Here is a 20,366-nt window from a genome sequence, read left to right as displayed (position 1 = left end):
TAGAATCATAAGAAAGTGTAATAACATCAAAGAACTCCAGAAACAAAGAGACAGTACTAGAGTACAGTAGTAAAATTATGAACAGCATGCTCATAAATCAAAATGGGGACACAATATACAGAAGCATGGACAAGGATGCAACATTTATTTATTTCAAAATGTCTTCAAGTATAATGCAATATTGTAACTGTGGCCCACCTTATTGGCTTGCCCAATACGATGAGCTCTGGAGAAGGCCTGGATATCGTTGTGAGGGTTCCAGTCAGAATCATAGATAATGACAGTGTCAGCAGTGGCCAAGTTAATGCCCAAGCCTCCTGCACGAGTTGACAGCAGAAAGATAAACTGCTGTGCTCCTGGGGCATTGAATCTGGAAGAAAATCTTAATGCTAATTACTGAATACACATTTCCTGACATCTTTCAGACTAACAATATCTGCATTAAGAATTATTCCGATTATACTTACGAACATTTGCAATGATCAGTATTATGATAACAGCTACTGAATAGGCCAAATGGTCAGTTTTATGAAAGTCTATGTCAGTTTATGGGCTTATTTTTATTTCCATTTACATCATCATCATCACCATCATCCAGACCTCCTTTCCCACCCTAGGGCAGGGTCAGGAGTTTCGTTTCCATTTACCATTTATTCAATTATCATCATCATCATCATCATCTAGACCTCTTTTTCCCACCCCAGTAGGGCAGGGTGAGGAATAGCAATGTCCAGACAGCCCAAGTCTGCCTAATCCAATGGGTCATGCTTCCATTCACTCATCATTCAAGCCCCTTGAATCCTGGCTCTATCTGATACGCCAAAAACTTTCGCCACATTCTGCAGGTTCACATAAATGTATTTGATAGAGTCATTCCGAACACTGTCACGTTAAAAAGGGACGCCAAATCCCTCATCACACACCTCTTCTCACAATGTTCATCCAGCCAGCGCGATCTCTTGTCAGTCCCCTTGCCTCACCGACTTCCATACCTCTCTTCCTCACATACTCATTCACCATATCCCTCCACCTTCTCCTTGGCCTACTTTGCCTCCTCCCTCCTTCAAATTCACTCAGATATACCTTTTTCACCACTCAGGTTATCCATTCACTCCACATGACCATACCACCCCAGTACACACTCTTCGACTCTGGTGTCCACAGACTTCCTCACTCTGCATCTTTCATGAACCACATTATTTCGTATCCTATCCACTCTCTGTACTCGACATACACTCCTCAGCAGTCCCATCTCCACTGCTCTCACTCTTGACTTTTCATTTTCATGCTACATCATAGTCTCACATCCATATGTTAAAGTTGGCACTAACACTCCTTCATGTAAGCCTTGCACAGCTGCAACACTCAAGCTTCTGTTTCTTATCAAGGCCTTCATAGCACCAGATACCTTCCTTCCTCGTGTCACTCAACTTTCCACTTTGTTTACACATTTTCCTCTCTCTTCTATAACTGTACCCAGGTATCTGAACTCTCATCAACTCCAGTCTCTCTCCATTCTGCCACTACACCATCATTCTATTACACAGCAGTTCTGTATTATCCATTCTGGGTAATTAATGTACTCCCTTACCTTTTCTGTCCCCTAACAGTCCTTAACTCAAAGTTCAAGGACTTGAGTATTACGTAATTATTAAATAACTCTCATATGTATAAATATATATATATATATTTTTTAGATTAATGTACACTGTTTTGTCATGCCACAGCTCTAAAGTGTACAAAAAAGGGACTAACCTATCAATGGCCTCTTGGCGGGCAAGTCCAGTAATCCCACCATCAATTCTCTCATATTTGTATCCTAAACCATCACAGAAATCCTCAAGCACATCCAGCATCTTTGTCATTTGTGAGAAGATCAGCACTCTGGAAAAGGGAAAATTGGTAAGAAAAGTACAGGAGTAGTAACCAAGGATGTACACACAAAACTATTATCATCACCCATGTTTTACAGCCTTTCCATGCTTGCATAGGAGTCGTAGTTTACTTTATGGCAGCCTCAAACGTTCTGTGATCTCTTGCTCCTTCCTAACTAAAGTCTTAACACCAAATCTGTCACACATTTCATTTCAGGTTTCCTAGGAAGGACTTTCAACCCTTGTCCATCCATCCATTCTCGTACACATATACAGAAGTAACTAAACCCATCTCTTCAATAAGCAGTGTACAGCCTACACTTTAACCCCTATGCATCAGGTGACGGTTATATCCGATGTAAAGCTGGTGCACTGGGGCGCCAGGTGACTGCCATAATCGCAAGTGTTTTCGCGCCACAGTTTGAAGTAGCCACCACTTGATCTCATCGCCAAAGGGTGGGGATTGCCTCCCGGCACCTGAGGCAAACATACCTCAGTCGACTCTGTGACTCTGCTATGTGTAGGATGATGTTTTCTTACATCTCTTGTCCAATTCTGTTTCCCCCTTATGTGGACCCTTGCCTCATCCACCCCTGCCAAGCCTCTTTCCAAGGACACTAGGAAAGAGTTAAGTGATTGTGCCATAGGGTGTGTCTTGGATGCAACTGTGTCTAGTTTATCTAGTAATGGAAAAGTTATCATGCTGAAAGCAAATAAAAAATCGGTGTCACCTGCACACAAACCAGTACAGCCTGCCTCACGGCCAAAAATCCTCTTCACCTCCTTACTCACCAATGTGACCAGCTACAGACCTGGGGATGGTTTTATTTGCAAGAAGAAGAGCTGGTGAGTTATATGGCATTTAATTTGTTTCCCTAACTGCTATACTTTCCGAGATATTAAGGTCTGAAAACAAGCAACTTTGGGAAAACTGCCCATACTGAGAGGGTGACCTTAGTATAAACAGCTTGGCGCGGAGGGGTTAATCATGGAAGGTCGTGTCAAAACAGGTAGTAGCCCCCAGTGCAAGTCCCTGGAGACTGCTCAGCCCTATGCAGATAATGACACTGCTTCACATTATCACTCATGACCCTAAAATTTGCAGCTGCTATGTTTTTATGTCTTTGTTTCATCATTTCATTAGGGCGCTCTAATTGGACTGAGCCTGCGTAGGTTTATATCCAAGTGGTGGTTGGGGTTTATTGCTCACATAATGCCACTCAGGGATGAGTGAGGCTGGTCACTCTCATCTTAAATATCAGGACCGACTTGCCTAGCCCCAGGATTTTACAATCCTCATGAGACAACACAAGATTAGATGATGTATGTACGTACGTCCAACATACTTGCATATATCATCCTTGGTAGTCCATATCAAGGTGGCAATGGAAAACCTGCACCCCCCCTCCCTTCACCCAGCAATTTACCCACCCCACTGCACTCTAACCCTCTGGGATGCTATGTAATGAATACAAAAGGTCATCAAAATGCAGCAGGCAAAATGAATTGCTGAGGACAAACTCACTACAAAATCTCTAAAGGTATGGCAATAAGATTTTTATTCCACATGGCTGCTCTAGTATATAATAAAGGAATACAACTCCCTCAGAAATATTCAGAAGGTCTTATGGTGTAATGGGTTAGTCACCAGCGACAACTTTGCCTTGCTTGCATATATCTGGAACTCCTGAAATTTTACTTTTTTTTTTTCCTTTTTTTTATTTAATGTAATACCACTGGAGGTGTGGGCTGTAAGCTACCTTGAAATGTTCTAAACTGTAACAGTCTATGTCTGCACACCTGCACTAAGTCACTTTCTCTTCCACAAACTATTAACTTAACCCCTTCCTACACAAACTTTCAGACCTTGCCATTCCCACACTTTTAAAAAACTTTGAACCCTTCTCTTTCATTCAGCCAAGGGAAACCCCAGCAGAGGTCAACTGACCTGTGGCCATCCCGTTTCAACTTCTCCAACATACTCTCCAGCAGCACAAACTTTCCACTGGCCTTGATCAGATCTCTGGTGGTGTACATGCCATTAGGCAACTTGGGAGCCTCTTCTGCTGCGGCCGGGAACAGGTATGGATGATTGCAGCACTTCTTCAAGTCCATTACAATGTTCAGAAGTGATACCTTTTACAAATGAAGTAGAGTCCAGAGTTAAATTAGTTATCTTATCTATCTATCTATCTATTGCCAGACGCCACAATCCCGTAAGGGGTGGCCATTTGACTTTGAGTTATTTGTTTCACAGGGAGGGGCACCAACCCTCCACCAACCCACTTGCTGACATGTAGGGAGCACGTACGATTTGGTTATATGGTTACCACCCAGCGTTGTAAATGGTTTCTTGACTTACAGGAAACCATTTAGCTTGTCACTCAATGTAAAGCCACCTGTATAGGAAAGAAAAACAATAAGAAGTGACAGGAAAGATGGGAGAAATAGGAAGAGAGGAGGGTAGGCAAAGAAAAAGAATGATAAAGGCTAAGGAAGAAGTAGGCAACACTACATCAAGTGAGTGGATGATGGTCGCCACCACCTACCACACAGTTATACTATATTCAATTAACAATGGCTTTCCATTACATATACAGTATTACTTTTTTATGCCAACATCATGTTCACGATGCTAAAAACAAAGATGTTCTGGTCTAGGCCAACTTCTGGTGGCAATTACATGGAGCTTAAAGTGTACGAATGAATGTGTGTGTATTCTTTTACATCATCATCACCTGGACCTCCTTTCCCACCCTAAGGCAGCGTGAGGAGTTGCAATGTTCAGACAGACCAAATTTGCCCATTCCAATGGGCCATGCTTCCATTCACTCATCATTCAAGCCCCCGGAGTCCTGGCTCTATCTGATATGCCAAAAACTGTTGCCACATTCAGTAGCTTCACATGAACATATCCGATAAAGTCAATCCGAACGTTGTCACGTTAAAAGAGGGGTGCCAAATCCTTGATCATGTGCTTCTTCTCACAACATTCATCGAGCCAGCTCAATCTCTCATCAGTCCCCTTGCCTCACTGACTTCCATACCTCTCTTTCTCACACACTCATCCATCATATCCCTCCACCTTCTCCTTGGCCTACTTCGCTTCCTCCCTCCTTCAAATTCGCTCAGATATACCTTTTTCACCACTCTACTGTTATCTCTCTACCTTATCATACCATCTCAGTACACGCTCATCAATTCTGGTATCCATTGACTTCCACACTCCGCATCTTTCACGAATCACATTATTTCGTATCCTATCCACTCTCTGTACTCCACATACATTCCTTAGCAGTCCCATCTCCACTGCTCTCATTCTTGACTTTTCAATTTCATGCCACACCATAGACTCATCTATATGTTAAAGTTGGCACCAACCCTCCTTCATGTAAGCCTCGTGCAGCTGCAACAATCAAGCCTCTGTTTCTTATCGCCAGCTACTTTCCTTGCTTGTGTCACTCCTTTCCACTTCTTTTGCACATTTTCCTCTCTTTTCTATCACTGTACCCAGGTATTTGAACTCTCTCACCAATTCTAGTCTCTTTTACTTTCATATAGCTATCTAACTAGTAAGTATAAAAGAGAAAAAGAATACAAAAAGCAAAACTATTTTATAACAGTAAACTACTACTATTACTGATATTTTATCCTGTAAATGGGTTACGATCCTTAATAAATACAAACTGAACAACAAGAAATCAATTCTTGCAGCATCTTTACCTGCTGGCCACCACCCCTAGAGTTGAGAGCTTCAAAGTTACGGGTGAGGATATACTTGTAGTATTTTTTCTGCAGAGGTGACAGCTCCACTCTGATGATGAACTCCGATTTGGTTGGCATGTTCTGTTGGGAATGACAAATAGGTTGGGAGGGGGGGAATCCAGCTGAATAGAACACACTGACAATTTTCTGTATAAATTGGTGTATTAAAAAATTGTATTAGACAGGTTCACAGTTACACCAAAACTTAAGTGTCAATCAAACTGCAAAACTTTAAATTTTTACTCCTAAAAGACTGGTGTCCACATATGCTGTCCGAGAGTACGAGGACCAAAAAGATGAACATCCACATATGCGGTCATGTCTCCCCACCCCCCTATCACCACACCCACCCACCACTGCCCCCACCCCCTTCCCCTCCACATCCTACCCCCCATCCTCCACACCCCAAACCCCCCTAGCCTACCCTACCACCCCCTACCCCCACCCATCACCCTCCCACCCCCACCCCCACCCAACTTCCCACCCAACCCCTACTCTACACCCTCCAACCACCCCCTTCCACCACCCCACAACCCCCTCATCCCCCCCACAAACCCCCCATCATATCGCCCCCGCCGATTATGCCCATCCTGAGTGTGTCAAAACATTTCGATGTCCGTCTTTTAGTGGTTAAAAATTACTTGTTGTTGCTGTTGTTCCATCCCGAGGTTTATCTGGATGTGAACCACATGAAACTGCCCAGTTCAACTGGCCACTCCCAGATATCTGTTTAGATTCTGTTGAGGTATTGTCTGTGTCGTGATAGTGTGGTGCATCAGGCAAGTGTTGTGGTGTGTGTGTGTGTGTGGGGGGGGGGGGGCAAGGTTCATGGCACTGTGAGTATAATATACTGCTTGTGGGTTGTATTTTGAGTCTATAGTGATGCAAGAAAGTGTGGTGGCCACATTTCCAAATCTACTTGAATTTATACCCAAATGAAGGAATTCCATTTTTCTTTCACAGCCATCCAAAGAAACAGGAACCTACCTTAAGTACATCTGTTTTAAGTCTCCTAAGCATGTGAGGACCAAGTAGGTCATGTAATTTCTTAATTTGATCTTCTTTAGCAATATCTTCAAACTCATTCTGGAAGGCTGACAGGTCATTGAATTTCTCAGGGCAGAGGAAGTTGAGAAGATGGAAGAGTTCCTCTAGATTATTTTGCAGAGGCGTCCCCGTTAGCAGCAGCCGGTATACTATGTTGTACTGGTTCAACACTCGGAAAAACTGGAGAAAACATGAGGTTAGTGTTATGGCACAGTACCAATATATTACTTGCATACCAATATATGTTATACTCAAACGTATGATTCTCATCATCACCATCATCATTCAGACCTCCTATCCCACCCTAGGGCAGGGTGAGGAGTAGCAACGTCCAGACAGCTCAAGTTTGCCCAGTCTAATGGGCCACACTTCCATTCACACATCATTCAAGTCCCCGGAATCCTGGCTCTATCTGATACTCATATGATTCTAATGTCAGTATTATAGACATCTATCAGACTTCTATATTTAAAATACGATAAACTTTAGTTATACTGCACTATGCAGGCAACACTGGGCAATCCTCTACACCTGAAGTAACTTATTACTCTCCTTGATAGTACTGAATGGTCAAAAACCTGTGCATGTGGCATGGCTGTCACTCCAATTGGGAAAGTCTGACCCTTAAGTAGTGTACATAATTTACTAAGTTAATGTCTTACCTTTGACTGATTACTCTTCAGCCTGTGTGCCTCATCCACTACCAGACAGGCCCATTCAAGCGAGCCAAGGCAGGCCTGGTCCATGGAAATCATTTCATATGAGGTTAATAACACATTAAACTTGACATTAGTTGTGCGGATTCTGCTGGCTTTTGTAGCACTTCGGACAGCACCCTCCTCAAATGACAGTTCATGCTCACGAATCATGGTTCTAGAATCCCGATCACCAACATAAGTGACAACATAAAAGTCAGGTGCCCACATCTCAAATTCTCGCTCCCAATTGATAATTGTTGAAAGAGGTACAGCAACCAAGAAAGGACCCTTGGAGTGACCCTCCTTATACAGTGAATAAAGGAAAGCAATAGTCTGGATGGTCTTACCGAGACCCATCTCATCAGCAAGAATAGTATCAGTTCCTTGGCCCCATGAATATCTGAAAGCAAAAAATAGAGAATTTTACAATAATGAATACAACCTTTACACATTTCAGTATATCATCATCATCATCATTACAATCATCCACACCTCCTTTTCCACCCTAGGGCAGGGTGAGAAGCAGCAACGTCCATCCAGCCTAAGCTTGCCCAATTCAGTGGACCACATTTCTATTCACTCATCACTGAAGCCCATGGAATCCTAGCTCTATCAGATAGGCCAAAAAACTTTCACCACATTCTGTACTTTCACACATACCTATCTGATAGAGTCAATCCAAATGCTGTCACATTAAAAAGGGGTGCCAAATCCCTGGTTACGCGCTTCTCTGCACAAAATCCATCCAGCCAGCTCGGTCTCTTGTCAGTCCCTTAGCCTCACAAACTTCCATACCTCTCTTCCTCATACACTCATCCACCATATCCCTCCACCTTCTTCTTGGCCTACCTCACCTCCTCCCTCCTTTAAATTCACTCAGATATACCTTTTACACCACTCTATTGTCATTCATTCTCTCCACATGGTCAAACCATCTCAGTACACTCTCTTCAATTCTGGTGTCCACAGACTTCCTTACTCCACATCTTTCACGAATCACATTATTCTGTATCCTATCCACTCTCTGTTCTCCACATACATTCCTCTGCAGTCCAATCCCCACTGCATTTACTCTTGACTTTTCATTTTCATGCCACACTACAGTTTCACATCCGTATATTAGTCTCACATCTGGCTGTTAAAAATATTTTATGAGTGGAGGGTGCCTTTAGGCACATGGACATGTTTTGTTTTGTTTTGTTTTTCCTCCATTCATTGTCCTTAAAAAAAAAAAAAAAAAAAAAAAAAAAAAAAAAAGGCAATAAAATGCCTTAATGTAAGCCTCATGCAGCTGCAACACTCAAGCCTCTGTTTCTTTTCAAGGGCTACATAGCACCAGCTACTTTCTTTGTGTCACTCTACTTTCCACCTCTTTTGCACATTTTCCTCTCTTTTCTATCATGGTATCCAGGTATTTGAACTCTCTCACCAATTCCAGTCTCTCTCGATTCACTGTAACATCAGACTGGGAATCACCTTCTCTCTCAATAACCATCACTTTACTCTTTTCTACATTTACTCTCAAGGCACAAAACTCAGATATCTAAAAAACTCTACACCAGTCTACCAAGCTCTTGTATGGTATTGGTAAGTACCACTGCATCATCAGCATACAACAAATTTGAGACATTCCATCCATCACCGTTCATTACCAATGCCATCCCTCTCTTCAATACTTGTGTTTTTGCTTCTCTCATCTTCCCATCCATAAATATATTGAACAACCATGGGGGCATCACACAACCTTGTCGCACGTCCATACTGATTGTGAATCAATCACTTACATTCCCATTTACCCTACACATGCTTCACTACCATCATAAAAACTCTTGACGGCACCTAGCACCTTACCATCTGCAAGGTCAGGCAACCTCCGACCAGCGGGCCAGATCCAGCCCGCGAAGGTCTAGCATCCGGCCTGCCAACCTGCTCGGATTGAGCATAGCAATCCGGCCCGCGAAACCACAGCCAAAACAAATTATATTCTGACAAATAGCAGCAACTGGCAGATGCTATTTGGCAACTCGGCAATCCCCTCACCCCGCACGATACAATCTTTCCGCCATCCTGCCAGATGCTAGTGTTTGTAGGACTTCCACATTGAGAGGAGGTATGTGTCACTCTTATGGCAGGTAAACACTTGTTGCATATCCATGTACTGTATGTATGTAGTACTTTTCAAGTTCACAGATATTTTGAGATCTTAACCCATGTGCTCAAACACGTTCCACCCCTTCAAGTGTGAAGTCTGTATCCTGATATAGATTTAATTTACATGTTTTCCAATAAAATTCTTGTATTTAGTCACTTCTGTGTTCTCATTTGTCACTCTGGCCCACGGGCTGCTCCCGAAAGTCTCATCTGGCCCTCGCTCTCAAAAGGTTGCCCGCCCCTGATCTACTCTGTACATAAGCAAAACTTTCCACAATCCTTCTCTGTCTACTTTGTTGTATGACTTTTCCAGATCCATAAATGCCATAAACACCTTACAGGCCTTCTCACACGCTTTCTCCACTATCTGTCTTACTACAAATATTAGATCCACACATCCATGCCACTCCTAAAGCCACCCTGTACATCATTCACTAGGACTTCTGATTTCTCTCTTCCTTTTTTTATAATAATTCTTCCATATAACTTCCCTACCACGATAATTCTTGCACTCACTTTGGTCACCGTTATTTTTGTACTGGGGTACAATCACAGCCTTTTTCCACTCTAATGGCACAGTTTCACTCATCCATGCCTTATTACATACGTCTGACAAGCTCTCTACTACACTTAATCATCTCTGCATACACCTCATCAAATCCAGCTGCCTTCCCATTTTTCAGCCGCTTCACAACGATCTTCACCTCTGCTAGTGTCACATTTCCTGGCACTGCATTCCTTCTCTGTACACCCCCAAAACCAACAAAGCTAACAGTCGCTTTGCTCTCTCCACTTCAGTATATACTTACAGTATATACATTTCAACATGCTCTCTCTTCTAAGTTATACCAATGAATGATTGAGCAAAATCTCATATGACACTTAATTCAGCAGAGTATGAAAAAACAAACAGTTCAGGTGAATATTAATGAAAAATGTAAAAACTCATAGCAATGATACAGCTCCCAAACTCACAGGGCTTGTCACATCATGTAAACTTCCCACTTTATATGATTTTATTTGGGTTTCACAAAAAACTGTTTACTGACCTGATGTTAGTGTAATAGTTCTAATGAAAAGAACCATTTCTACTGACAATTCTCACCATTACAACAAATAACTCTCACCTTAGCCAGTTGACTCCCTCCAACTGGTATTCATGAAGTGAGAGTCCAGTGATGTCAATATAGTCAGGCTGCTTCTCCCATTTCCTACTAAGGTTGGTGACTGGTTTCTCTGGGGGTGGAGTGTAGCGACGTGGCGATGATGGCTCTCGGTCCTCATCACCTAGTTCACGCATCCTTGACTTGGCCTTCTTCTTCCCCTTCTTGTTCTTGCCTGTATGTAGAAAAGCAAGAAAAACTCAGTCATCATAAGACCCCAATTTCCCATAATTTCTAAAAGGTTGCCATGGTAGGATCCACATATCGTCATTTTAACACTACCTTCCACTAAAACGGGGAAGTTGAGATCCCAGAACACACTGAGGGAAGCATAAATGTGGAAGTATCAACAAAGTATCCAGTGAAGTAGGCCTTACATGCAGAATATGGAAAGTAACACATGAGTAACAGGTATCAACACTGCCAAAAGAAATAGGGTGGTTCCTATCCATACAATTCAAATACTGTTCTCAGAAACCAGATCAGGATAAGAAGTCATCTCATATCAATAACACCACAAACACAGAAATACTGACTAGGAGCATCAGCATTGCAAGCAGCACGGAGATCATGATAGAATTCTATGGCAGTCCTAAGGCCAACTATCTCCTCATCCTCGTCCTCCCACGTGGCCTGGTCATACGGGAGGTCCCGCCACTTCACAAGGTACTGGGTGGTGCCATCTCGAAGTGTCCGGTGGTTCAGTACACGGTGAATCTTTAGCCAAGTGGACTTTATTCCATATTTGTAATACCTGGCAAATGAAGACTGCAATGAATAACAAATGAAAGCTTAGAGCTAAGAACATAAAATAATCAATGACTGTGGGGATATACAGGTCATTACTATCTACCCATCATCCAATCTATTCTTGCTTCATGAGGAGCTTGAAGTTCACACTAGGCTATACAGTCCAATTATTTTATGGTTATTCAGTCCCTACCTACATTTCCCTGTTCTGCTCTGCCTTTCCCTATCCTATCCTGCATCTCCCTACTCTACCTTGCCTTTCCCTGCCAAGCTTTGACCTTCCTTATCCTGCCATGCCTTGAATTTCTCCACCCTACTCTGCCTCTCCTCACACAAAGGGAGATTACATTAGTATAAGACCATGTTGGAAACAATGGCGAGTGATGTAGCAGTGTGTTACATTCTAGCGAGTGAAAGTGATGCTCACTGTGAAGCTATTCTGAACTGCTATATTTATACAACCAAAGATAAGTACTACAGAGGAAGAAAATGAACTCCATTCACAACTGGTGGTAGAAAAATAAGTAAATAAATATTTTGGTGCTGTCAAGTGTTCCATTCTTCCCTCATGTGGCATCTGTGCATAATTATGCTACTTCATTATGTTACTGAAAAGTGATAACAATAAATGATGTACTACAGTCGTTCTATTTTATCAGGGCAGTTTGGGTCGGGCTCTCTGGGACCTCACACTGTTAGCTCTGTTGTCACATCGCCGCCGACACACGTGTAATTATTTGTGTTCACCTCTCTCTCTCTCTCTCACTCTCCTATTTTAAGCTAGTAAATACTTATAAATGAATTTTAAACACTCTGTATAGATGTAATTCAATAAAAAAGCTGTAGTATAGTATAAATCTCATAAGACTTGTCAGCGTTGCCTTTGAGACGTTGTCAGGTGGTGAAACGAGGGACAGCCCTGCGTGAGTGGGTCATACTCGGTCAGTCTCCCGCCATGGAAGTTATTAAAAAAAAAAAAAGAAAAAAAACGCACCTATAGACTTTTACCTCAGGGGTGGTGTGGAAAAAAAGTAGAAAACAAGAGAAAAAATTAAGAAAATACAATTAGTAGTAGTTAATATATAATATGAGAGAGAGAGAGAGAGAGAGAGCACACGTGTGTGGCGACGATGTGGCAACAGAGCTAACAGAGTGAGGTCCCAGACAGCCCGACCCAAACTGCCTTGATAAATTAGAACGACTGTAGTGTGAAAATTTAAAAAAATATAAGGATAAAAATGTGTTGTCACCTCGATTAAAAGTATGCTCATGTGGAACACTTGGCAGCAAGTGTAGCACTGCCATGTCTTGCCTTTCCTTACCCTACCCTGCCTTCCCCTGCCATGCTTTGCTTTTCCTTGCCCAACCCTGCCAACAATAGCCTTGGGGGCGCCAAACTAGTAATAAAAGTAAGAAAAATAAGCACATACAATATGGTGTCACCTCGATGTGCCAAACTAGTAAGAAAAGTAAGAAAAATAAGCACATACAATATGGTGTCACCTCAATTAAAATTAAGCTCACGTGGCATGTTTAGCAGTAGGTGTTGCATTTGTGATTTTGCCCTTGTATGTTACATCCATAGCCACAGGGAAGTGCATCATCTTATCTTTAAAATTTTTTGAATAACTTGATTATTAATGTTATTAAGCACAGAAGTGATCTCCCAACCTTCTTCCCCTCATGTGGTGTGGCAGCCACTTGCAACACAGCCTCACACTCACAAACCACAAAAAACACCATCTATTCAACTTGCGCTCTCTCTGTCCCTGGACTACCTAAGGACTCTAGTTTGTTTCAATGTTAGTGGAAAGATTGAACTTTGTGTAACTAAAATGTAAACATGTTTGGGTAGGTGTAATAGGGTCAAAACAGTTAATGAATCCCCACCCCACCCCACCCACACCGTATTTGCTGCACCACGGATGTGGGTTACAACGACACCTCTGCAGCCTCAGGGTTAAACCCTTGTGGTTCATAACTGGCTGGAATTCCTTAAGCTACTAGATCACAAGTCATCCAATTGTTTTTATGGTTTACATTTGTAAGTCATTAGGGGGAAAAAAAGAAAAATCAAACAAGGCAGAGAAACACACAAGAAAAAATGCTACATTCACTGCTTCACTCTAAGATGTTATGCTTATGTGTGTAATTTAAAATTATGAATACAGACTTATTCCCCATTCTTTCCTGCAAAATCTTGCAATAACCCAAGCAGTAGATGGGGATGCTCAACATCCACTCACCTGATGTAGTGCTACCACTGACAACAAGCCAAATAGTTTCCAGTAACCCAAGAAACCACTTACTTCATTGGGTGGTAACCATATAACCAATAAATGGATGCTTGGTGGTCTAGTGGATTACAGTGTTGCAGATGGATGTGGCCCATAAATTTACATCCGAGGGGTTGTTGAGATTTGCTGTTTACATAATGCCACTAAGCTGTTTCGACAGTTCACTTCCACATTAAATGCCTATTTTCAGTATCCCAGTCCCAGACCCATATGCTCCTGATGGGGCAATAAAGGACTGACTGACAGACTGATACATTACTAAGATTTCCTAGTCATCTCTAACCTCTCTTCAAGGGAATTGGGATTGATTTCCTTCTTGTGACGTCGTTGAGAACCAAGTTCATCATCATCATCAATCCCTGGGACAGGTGGCTCATCTGGGTCAAATTTTTTGAAGTATGATCTCAGCATCTGTAAAATGAGGTCATCATCATCGTCATCATCCAGCTCTCTTTCCCTACCCTAGGGCAAGTTGAGGCGTAGCAATGTCCAGACAGCCCAAATTTGCCCAATCCTATGGGCCACATTTCCATTCACTCATCAGTCAAGCCCCCGGAATCCTGGCTCTATCAGATATGCCAAAAGCATTCACCACATTCTGTAGTTTCACATAAATATATCTGACTGATACACACTTAATCCAGTTAAGGTAAATTACCAGTAGCCAGACAAATACATGAAGCCCTCATTGTCACTTTTTTACTTTCTTTTGGCTATTAAATAATTACAGAAAACTAGCCATTTAAAGTTCGATTGCTACCATACCTATAAAACTCACGAGCTAGTTTCCCCCAATTAACAGAATGAGTTATATGAAGGAGTGATATATTAGAAACATCCTTTCCTTATAATGAGAACTACATTTAACTGCATTCAGACTCCTGTACATCCTTATAATGAGAGCTGCCTTTTACTGCATTCAGACTCCTCTACATCCTAATAATGAAAACTGTCTTTTACTGCATTCAGACTCCTGTACACATTGGTTCCAGGTCTGTGAAACTTTTTTTTTTTCCTACACATTCTGTTGAGGCTGACTTATCTATCTCTGGAAAACTCTCACAACCATGAAACTATCCCAACAAATAAAATTATAAGAAATACAATTCACACTAACTTATACAGAACTTAACATTACAGCAATGTTGAAATCCAAAATGATTTGTCATCTTCTTATATAATGCAAAATTCAAAGAAATTTTACATAAAACTTCATAACATTCACAAACACAACTGAGGTTGCAATATTTATACCTGATCAACAGACTGGCACTAAAGACACAACTGAGTTAATATTCTCTGCTTACAGTGTGTCTTAAGATTTCTAAGTGTTCCGGTGTTCAATTTAACTCCTCAATGGCCATGAGGTAATACATTCATGTGCACCATAGGCCGGCATGAGGACAATTTTTTCAAATTTTGAAAACTGATTTTTTTTTTCCCTACAGATGTAGAGAGAATTTTCAGACACCTGGCAAAATATTTTTTAGCTTCCTAAACTCACCCTGTGATTCACTGTGATTCGCAGAAAAAGTAGTAATATTACTATGCACTTTACAATGACACATATACCAATGGGCGGTAACAGGCAAGATGAACTACCTGAGTGCTTGTGATGGTTGAATACGTTCATGTATGTTCCCTTCCCATAACTGTTTGCAGTTTCTTACAGATTGCACAATTCGATGTCCCCGGCACCAGTATTAAAGGGCATCATTCGACGTCGCCAGTCATTTAAGGGTTAACTGTCATATTATCATTTAATTCAAGTAAATGAGGGATTTGAGGCATGTATGGGTAAGATGGGAGTTGGTAGTAGGATGAGTGAAAACGGAGTGAGGTTTGGAAGCTTCTGTCTAGCAAATGACTTAGTCATCGGGGGCACACTCTTTCAGCATTGCAATATACACAAGACAACTTGGGTGTCGCCGTGTGGAAAATATAAAAATCAGATTGATCACATCGCTATCAGTAGGAGGCATAGAAGTTCTCTGCTAGATGTTCATGTTAAACGGGGAGCGGATATTGGTAGTGACCATCAACTCAGCATTGCAAAAATAAGGTTTAAACTTAAAAATCAGAAGAAGGAAAAATCTGGTGTTGGTAGATACGATATTGTTAAGCTTAGAAGGGAAGGAGAAGAAAAGGAGGAATTCAGATTAGAATGCAGAAATAGGTTTTTGGTGTTGGAAACGTTGGAAGAGAGGGAGAGAAGTGTAGATGAGATGTGGGAGGATGTGAACAAAGTTTTGCATGAGACTGCTGAATGTACAATTGGAAGGAGACATAGCTTCAGGAGAAAGAAATGGATATCAGAGGAAACGTGGGATATGATAAAAAAGAGAGGTGAGGCTAAATTGAGGAGTGAGATGCAATGCATTGATGAACAAGAGATTGAATTAGCAAGAGCTGCGTACTGGAGTTTGAATTCAGAAGTAAGAAGGTTAGCTAGGAGAGATAAAAGAAGATGTGTGGATGAAAAGGTTGCAGAGACTGAAATCTTAATAAACAAAAATGATGGACAGAGTCAAAGAATAGCATATGAATCGATTAGAGAACTGAGTGGTAATACAGGTAAACGCAAGGAAATACCAGTTAGAGACAGGGAAGGAAATTTATTGACCAAAGATGGAGATATTAAAAATAGATGGAAAGAGCATTTTGAGACAGTTCTTAATAGACCAATATCACCAGAAGAGGATATACCGTCTGCTCAGGAAGATTTAAATATAGAAACAGGAGAGTTGAGGCTTGCAGAAGTGGAGAAAGCAGTAAAACAGTTAAAGAATAATAAGGCACCAGGGGAGGATGGTTTATTTCCGGAAATGTTTAAAGTGGAGGGGGATAGATTAATAATGATCTTGACCAAGCTATTCAATAAGATATGGGTGACGGGGTTACTACCATCAGTTTGGAAGAATGGTGTAATTGTTAAAGTTCCGAAGAAGGGAGACCTGAGTGAATGTGGTAATTGGAGGGGAATCTCTTTGTCACCGATAGCTTTGAAAGTTTTCAGTAGAGTGTTGTTAAATAGGTTGGAGCCGTTGGTTGAGGGTATTCTGAGGGATGAACAGGCTGGTTTTAGAAAGGGACGTGGTTGCAATGATCAGATCTTTATAGTTAGGCATTTGATGCAGCAAGTTAATGAAATGAGAGTACCATTAAGTCTTTGTTTTGTTGATTTTGAAAAGGCTTTTGATAGTGTTTCGAGAGAGACTATGGGGAAGATCATGAGACATTATGGAATACCAGAGGAGTTTGTGAGGGTCATTATGAACATGCATGAGGACACATTTTGTAAAGTGATGGTTGATGGTTGTCTGAGTGATTCGTTTGAAGTCAAGTCCGGGGTAATTCAAGGTGGTGTTCTATCGCCTTTACTATTTATATTGGTCATTGATTACATTATGAAACGCGTTGGAACAGAAACCGGTGCAGGTATACTTTGGGGAGAGAACAGGAAACTTTTGGATTTAGATTATGCAGATGATATAGTTTTGATTTGTGATGGGCCAGAAGAGATGCAGAGAGTGTTGGACTGTTTGGTGAGTGAAGGTCGCAAGGTGGGTTTGGTTATTAATTGTGGGAAAACTGAAATAATCAATATGAATATGGAAAATGCACAGGAATGTGTAATTGGAGGTATGGTTGTAAAGCAAGTTGATAGGTTTAAATATTTAGGTACTTATTTAGCCAAGGATGGTTCTTTGAACTTTGAATTCGAGGAAAGGTTAAAGAAGGCTAATCAGGCAATGGGAATGCTTAAAAATATTTGGAATAATAACAATTTCTCTGTGCATACAAAAATCAAACTTTATAAGGTAATGGTTAGGAGTATCTTAATTTATGGACACGAGTCTTGGTACAGCACAGTGACTATGGAAAATAAATTCTTGGTGTTTGAAAATAAAGCACTTAGAAGAATATTAGGAGTTAAGTGGTGGGAAAGGATACCAAATAGTAGAATTAGAGAAATAACGGGAGTGCAGCCGATCGATGAATATGTTAGATTCTCACGATGGAAGTGGCTAGGACATGTGTATAGGAGACAGGGAATAGTACGAGGTACACCAGGGTGGGTGGCACTTGGTAGGAGAGGTAGAGGAAGGCCAAAAGAGACGTGGGTGAGGACAATGAGGCGGGAAGCTGGAGATGAGTGTTGGGGAGATCTTGAGGAGTTAGCACAAGATAGGATGTGGTGGTGTGAGTTCATCGAGGCCCTATGCATCCCCGAGGGTGCCACAGGAAATGATTGATTGATTGATTGAAATTTTCCAGAAGCGACTGTAGGAATAGTTATTTTCCTTCCATCTCTGATCATTTATTAAAGCTCCGACAAGCTTGCATACACTGACCTTGGTCACCTAATGGCAGCTTTCCATGTTGCTCGATCTCTGGCAGCTTCCCTATTCAATCCCTTATCCACAAGGCCACACTATAACTTCCTCTTAGATCTTTTTCAATCTGCCTTCCGCAACCCTACCCCTGACGTTCACAATTCTCACCTTCCACACCCAACCGTCATCCTCCATCCTCTCAAGGAAGCAGTGGTTGGAAAACGTTTTAGGCACTGTTGTCTCTCCAGACATTGAGAGGGCTCTCCCTCCAACTGTTTCATACTTAGGAACTCTAAAGTAACTTGGTACTCTCTAGACTGACTATGGATCTAACACAAGCACTGCTGAATTGAAGTATCATTAAAAGGTTCATCATTAACTGAAGGATGCCTGTAAATGGGAATGGGGGTGCAGTCAAGTGTACCAATACTCTTGAACTAATGACTCTATATATAAAATTCCTGACAAGCAAGTAGGAAGGCTAACAAGGTACAGGTAACCTACATCTGGTTAATTTGTGTCAGCCCTGACATCTGGCAGTGAACAAGTGGATGAGAGTTTGAGGGAAAAAAGAAGAAAGAAAAAAATGTTCAAAAATTGCTTCTAAAAGCCAAATGAGTGATACCATACATTTTTCTACTTCCAAACTCTCTTCAGCATGTAATTTTACTTAACAGAATCCTTCATAAACATCTGCACAGGTCCATATTACTTTAATGAGGTCTATAATAAGCAAATGCAATACTACAAGGCATTGACAAAGCAGTCACATCTGCAGTAATCCCAGTGTGGTATGATGACAGGTTTATACCGTACATCTTATCTTTATCTTCCACAGAACTGTACAATTAAGGATATGTATGCTATTACCATACCTGTGGGTGGTATACATCCAGCATGAGTTCAGAGATCCAGGAGCAGTGCCAGTAAGACATGTCAACCCATTTCACCAAGAACTCCCGAAGTGATTTGAACTGGTACTTGTCTGCCTTGTCTCCAACAAGTTCACGCCAGTTCTCAGGTGGTTTTGGTGGGTCCACAAATCTTCATTTTATGGAAAAGTATATCAGCCATTTTGATATGTGTATTACATGTATTTCATGCAAATTTAATACTCAACCCTTCATTATGATGATGTCTTTTCACTATGCTCTTCCTACTTTCAGATAGTTCTGTTCAGCTTAGGACAGGCTGTTCAAGCTGGGGAGGTTTGATACAATCTTCACTATCCCCCTTAACATGATGAGCTCTTTCATAATACAGTAATCCCTCTAATATCCGAACGCCCAATATCCGAACATCCCCATTAACCGGACATAATCCTCCTGGGATCCAACATTCCCAAAATGGGCCAAAAACTGCAAAAAATTCGAAAAAAATCTGCCTTTTTTCCCTCCCATAATTTGAAATTCCCGCCTGGCGCCAAACAGCTGTTACACCATGGTCCCTTCACCCCTTCCTTGCTCCCCCTCCCCCCTCCCCTGTCAGGTTGCCATTTGGTATTTTTCATTACCAAGTGTGGGCCAATTTGGTAATGAAAAATTCGTTTGGTAATGCATTAGAATAATGCATTACCAAATGGATTTTTCACATGTATGAGGATACACAGGATGGAGATGGTGGATTGTTTGCTCTCTCTGATTAATCTGCTACCCTACATAGTGTGAAAATAATCAACATGGTGTTAGTTATAAGGAGAGTGATTACATGTATTTCCACTTGTATATATAATTAGTGAAGAATATATGCTAGCTTTACGAATTTGGTAATGAAAAGTTATATTTGACAATGAAAGTTGAGGAGATTGGTAATGTGGCTGTTGCGATCTGGCAACTCTGTTACCCCACCAACATCAACAGTCACAGCTTAACTCCGATGGAGAGCAGATACTCATAACAGTGCAAGCCACAGGTGCTTGTTTTTTGTGAATAAACAGTGAATAAACTGCAATACCTTGCCACTAGAACACACAGGAATTTACAGTGGTGTGCAGTGTTAAGAAATTAGAATTTAGAGTGCAGAGGATTAACTGTGGACTGCAAACTGGCGGTTCAAACCAGTCCAAGACCAAGGGACTTGTAAGTACCCAGAATGTTTAATATTGTATAAACTCACCTCTAAAACCTCATTTTATGGTTCTTTTGCATTTATTTCAGTCTTTTATGTCCCTTATTGGTGTGATTTGGGTCTTAAATAGGTGCAATGCATGTCCAGAGGGAGTTGTATAGGTGTTTTTCAGAGTTAGGGTCCATAAGTACTAGTCCATAAGCTGGGGCCCAATATC

The 20,366-nt window shown here is 41.3% G+C and overlaps 1 protein-coding gene across 9 annotated transcripts in view; it reads right to left on the bottom strand.

Moving 5' to 3' along the window:
• Mi-2 (chromodomain-helicase-DNA-binding protein Mi-2 homolog) overlaps positions 1–20,366 on the bottom strand; it is an 87,485-nt gene that overhangs the window by 61,244 nt on the left and 5,875 nt on the right. For all 9 annotated transcript variants that reach the window (XR_013899730.1, XR_013899731.1, XM_080283137.1 and 6 more), the window contains exons 7-16: positions 18,958–19,126; positions 14,029–14,156; positions 11,235–11,452; positions 10,663–10,873; positions 7,349–7,784; positions 6,627–6,866; positions 5,598–5,720; positions 3,823–4,010; positions 1,756–1,884; positions 199–370 (exon numbers count right to left, since the gene is read on the bottom strand). Coding sequence is in view for 7 of the 9 variants with exons in the window: in XM_080283137.1 (XP_080139263.1) it covers positions 199–370; positions 1,756–1,884; positions 3,823–4,010; positions 5,598–5,720; positions 6,627–6,866; positions 7,349–7,784; positions 10,663–10,873; positions 11,235–11,452; positions 14,029–14,156; positions 18,958–19,126 (2,014 nt within the window). In the remaining 2 variants the exon portion in view is untranslated. The remainder of the gene's footprint in view (positions 1–198; positions 371–1,755; positions 1,885–3,822; positions 4,011–5,597; positions 5,721–6,626; positions 6,867–7,348; positions 7,785–10,662; positions 10,874–11,234; positions 11,453–14,028; positions 14,157–18,957; positions 19,127–20,366) is intronic.

The sequence above is a fragment of the Coenobita brevimanus genome, chromosome 96, assembly GCF_032717465.1.
Source record: "Coenobita brevimanus isolate Jiangsu-jjx chromosome 96, ASM3271746v2, whole genome shotgun sequence".
NCBI classification, from domain to species: domain Eukaryota; kingdom Metazoa; phylum Arthropoda; class Malacostraca; order Decapoda; family Coenobitidae; genus Coenobita; species Coenobita brevimanus.
The sequence above is the reverse complement of the archived record's forward strand: the minus strand, read 5'-3'. Positions and strand labels throughout refer to the sequence as shown.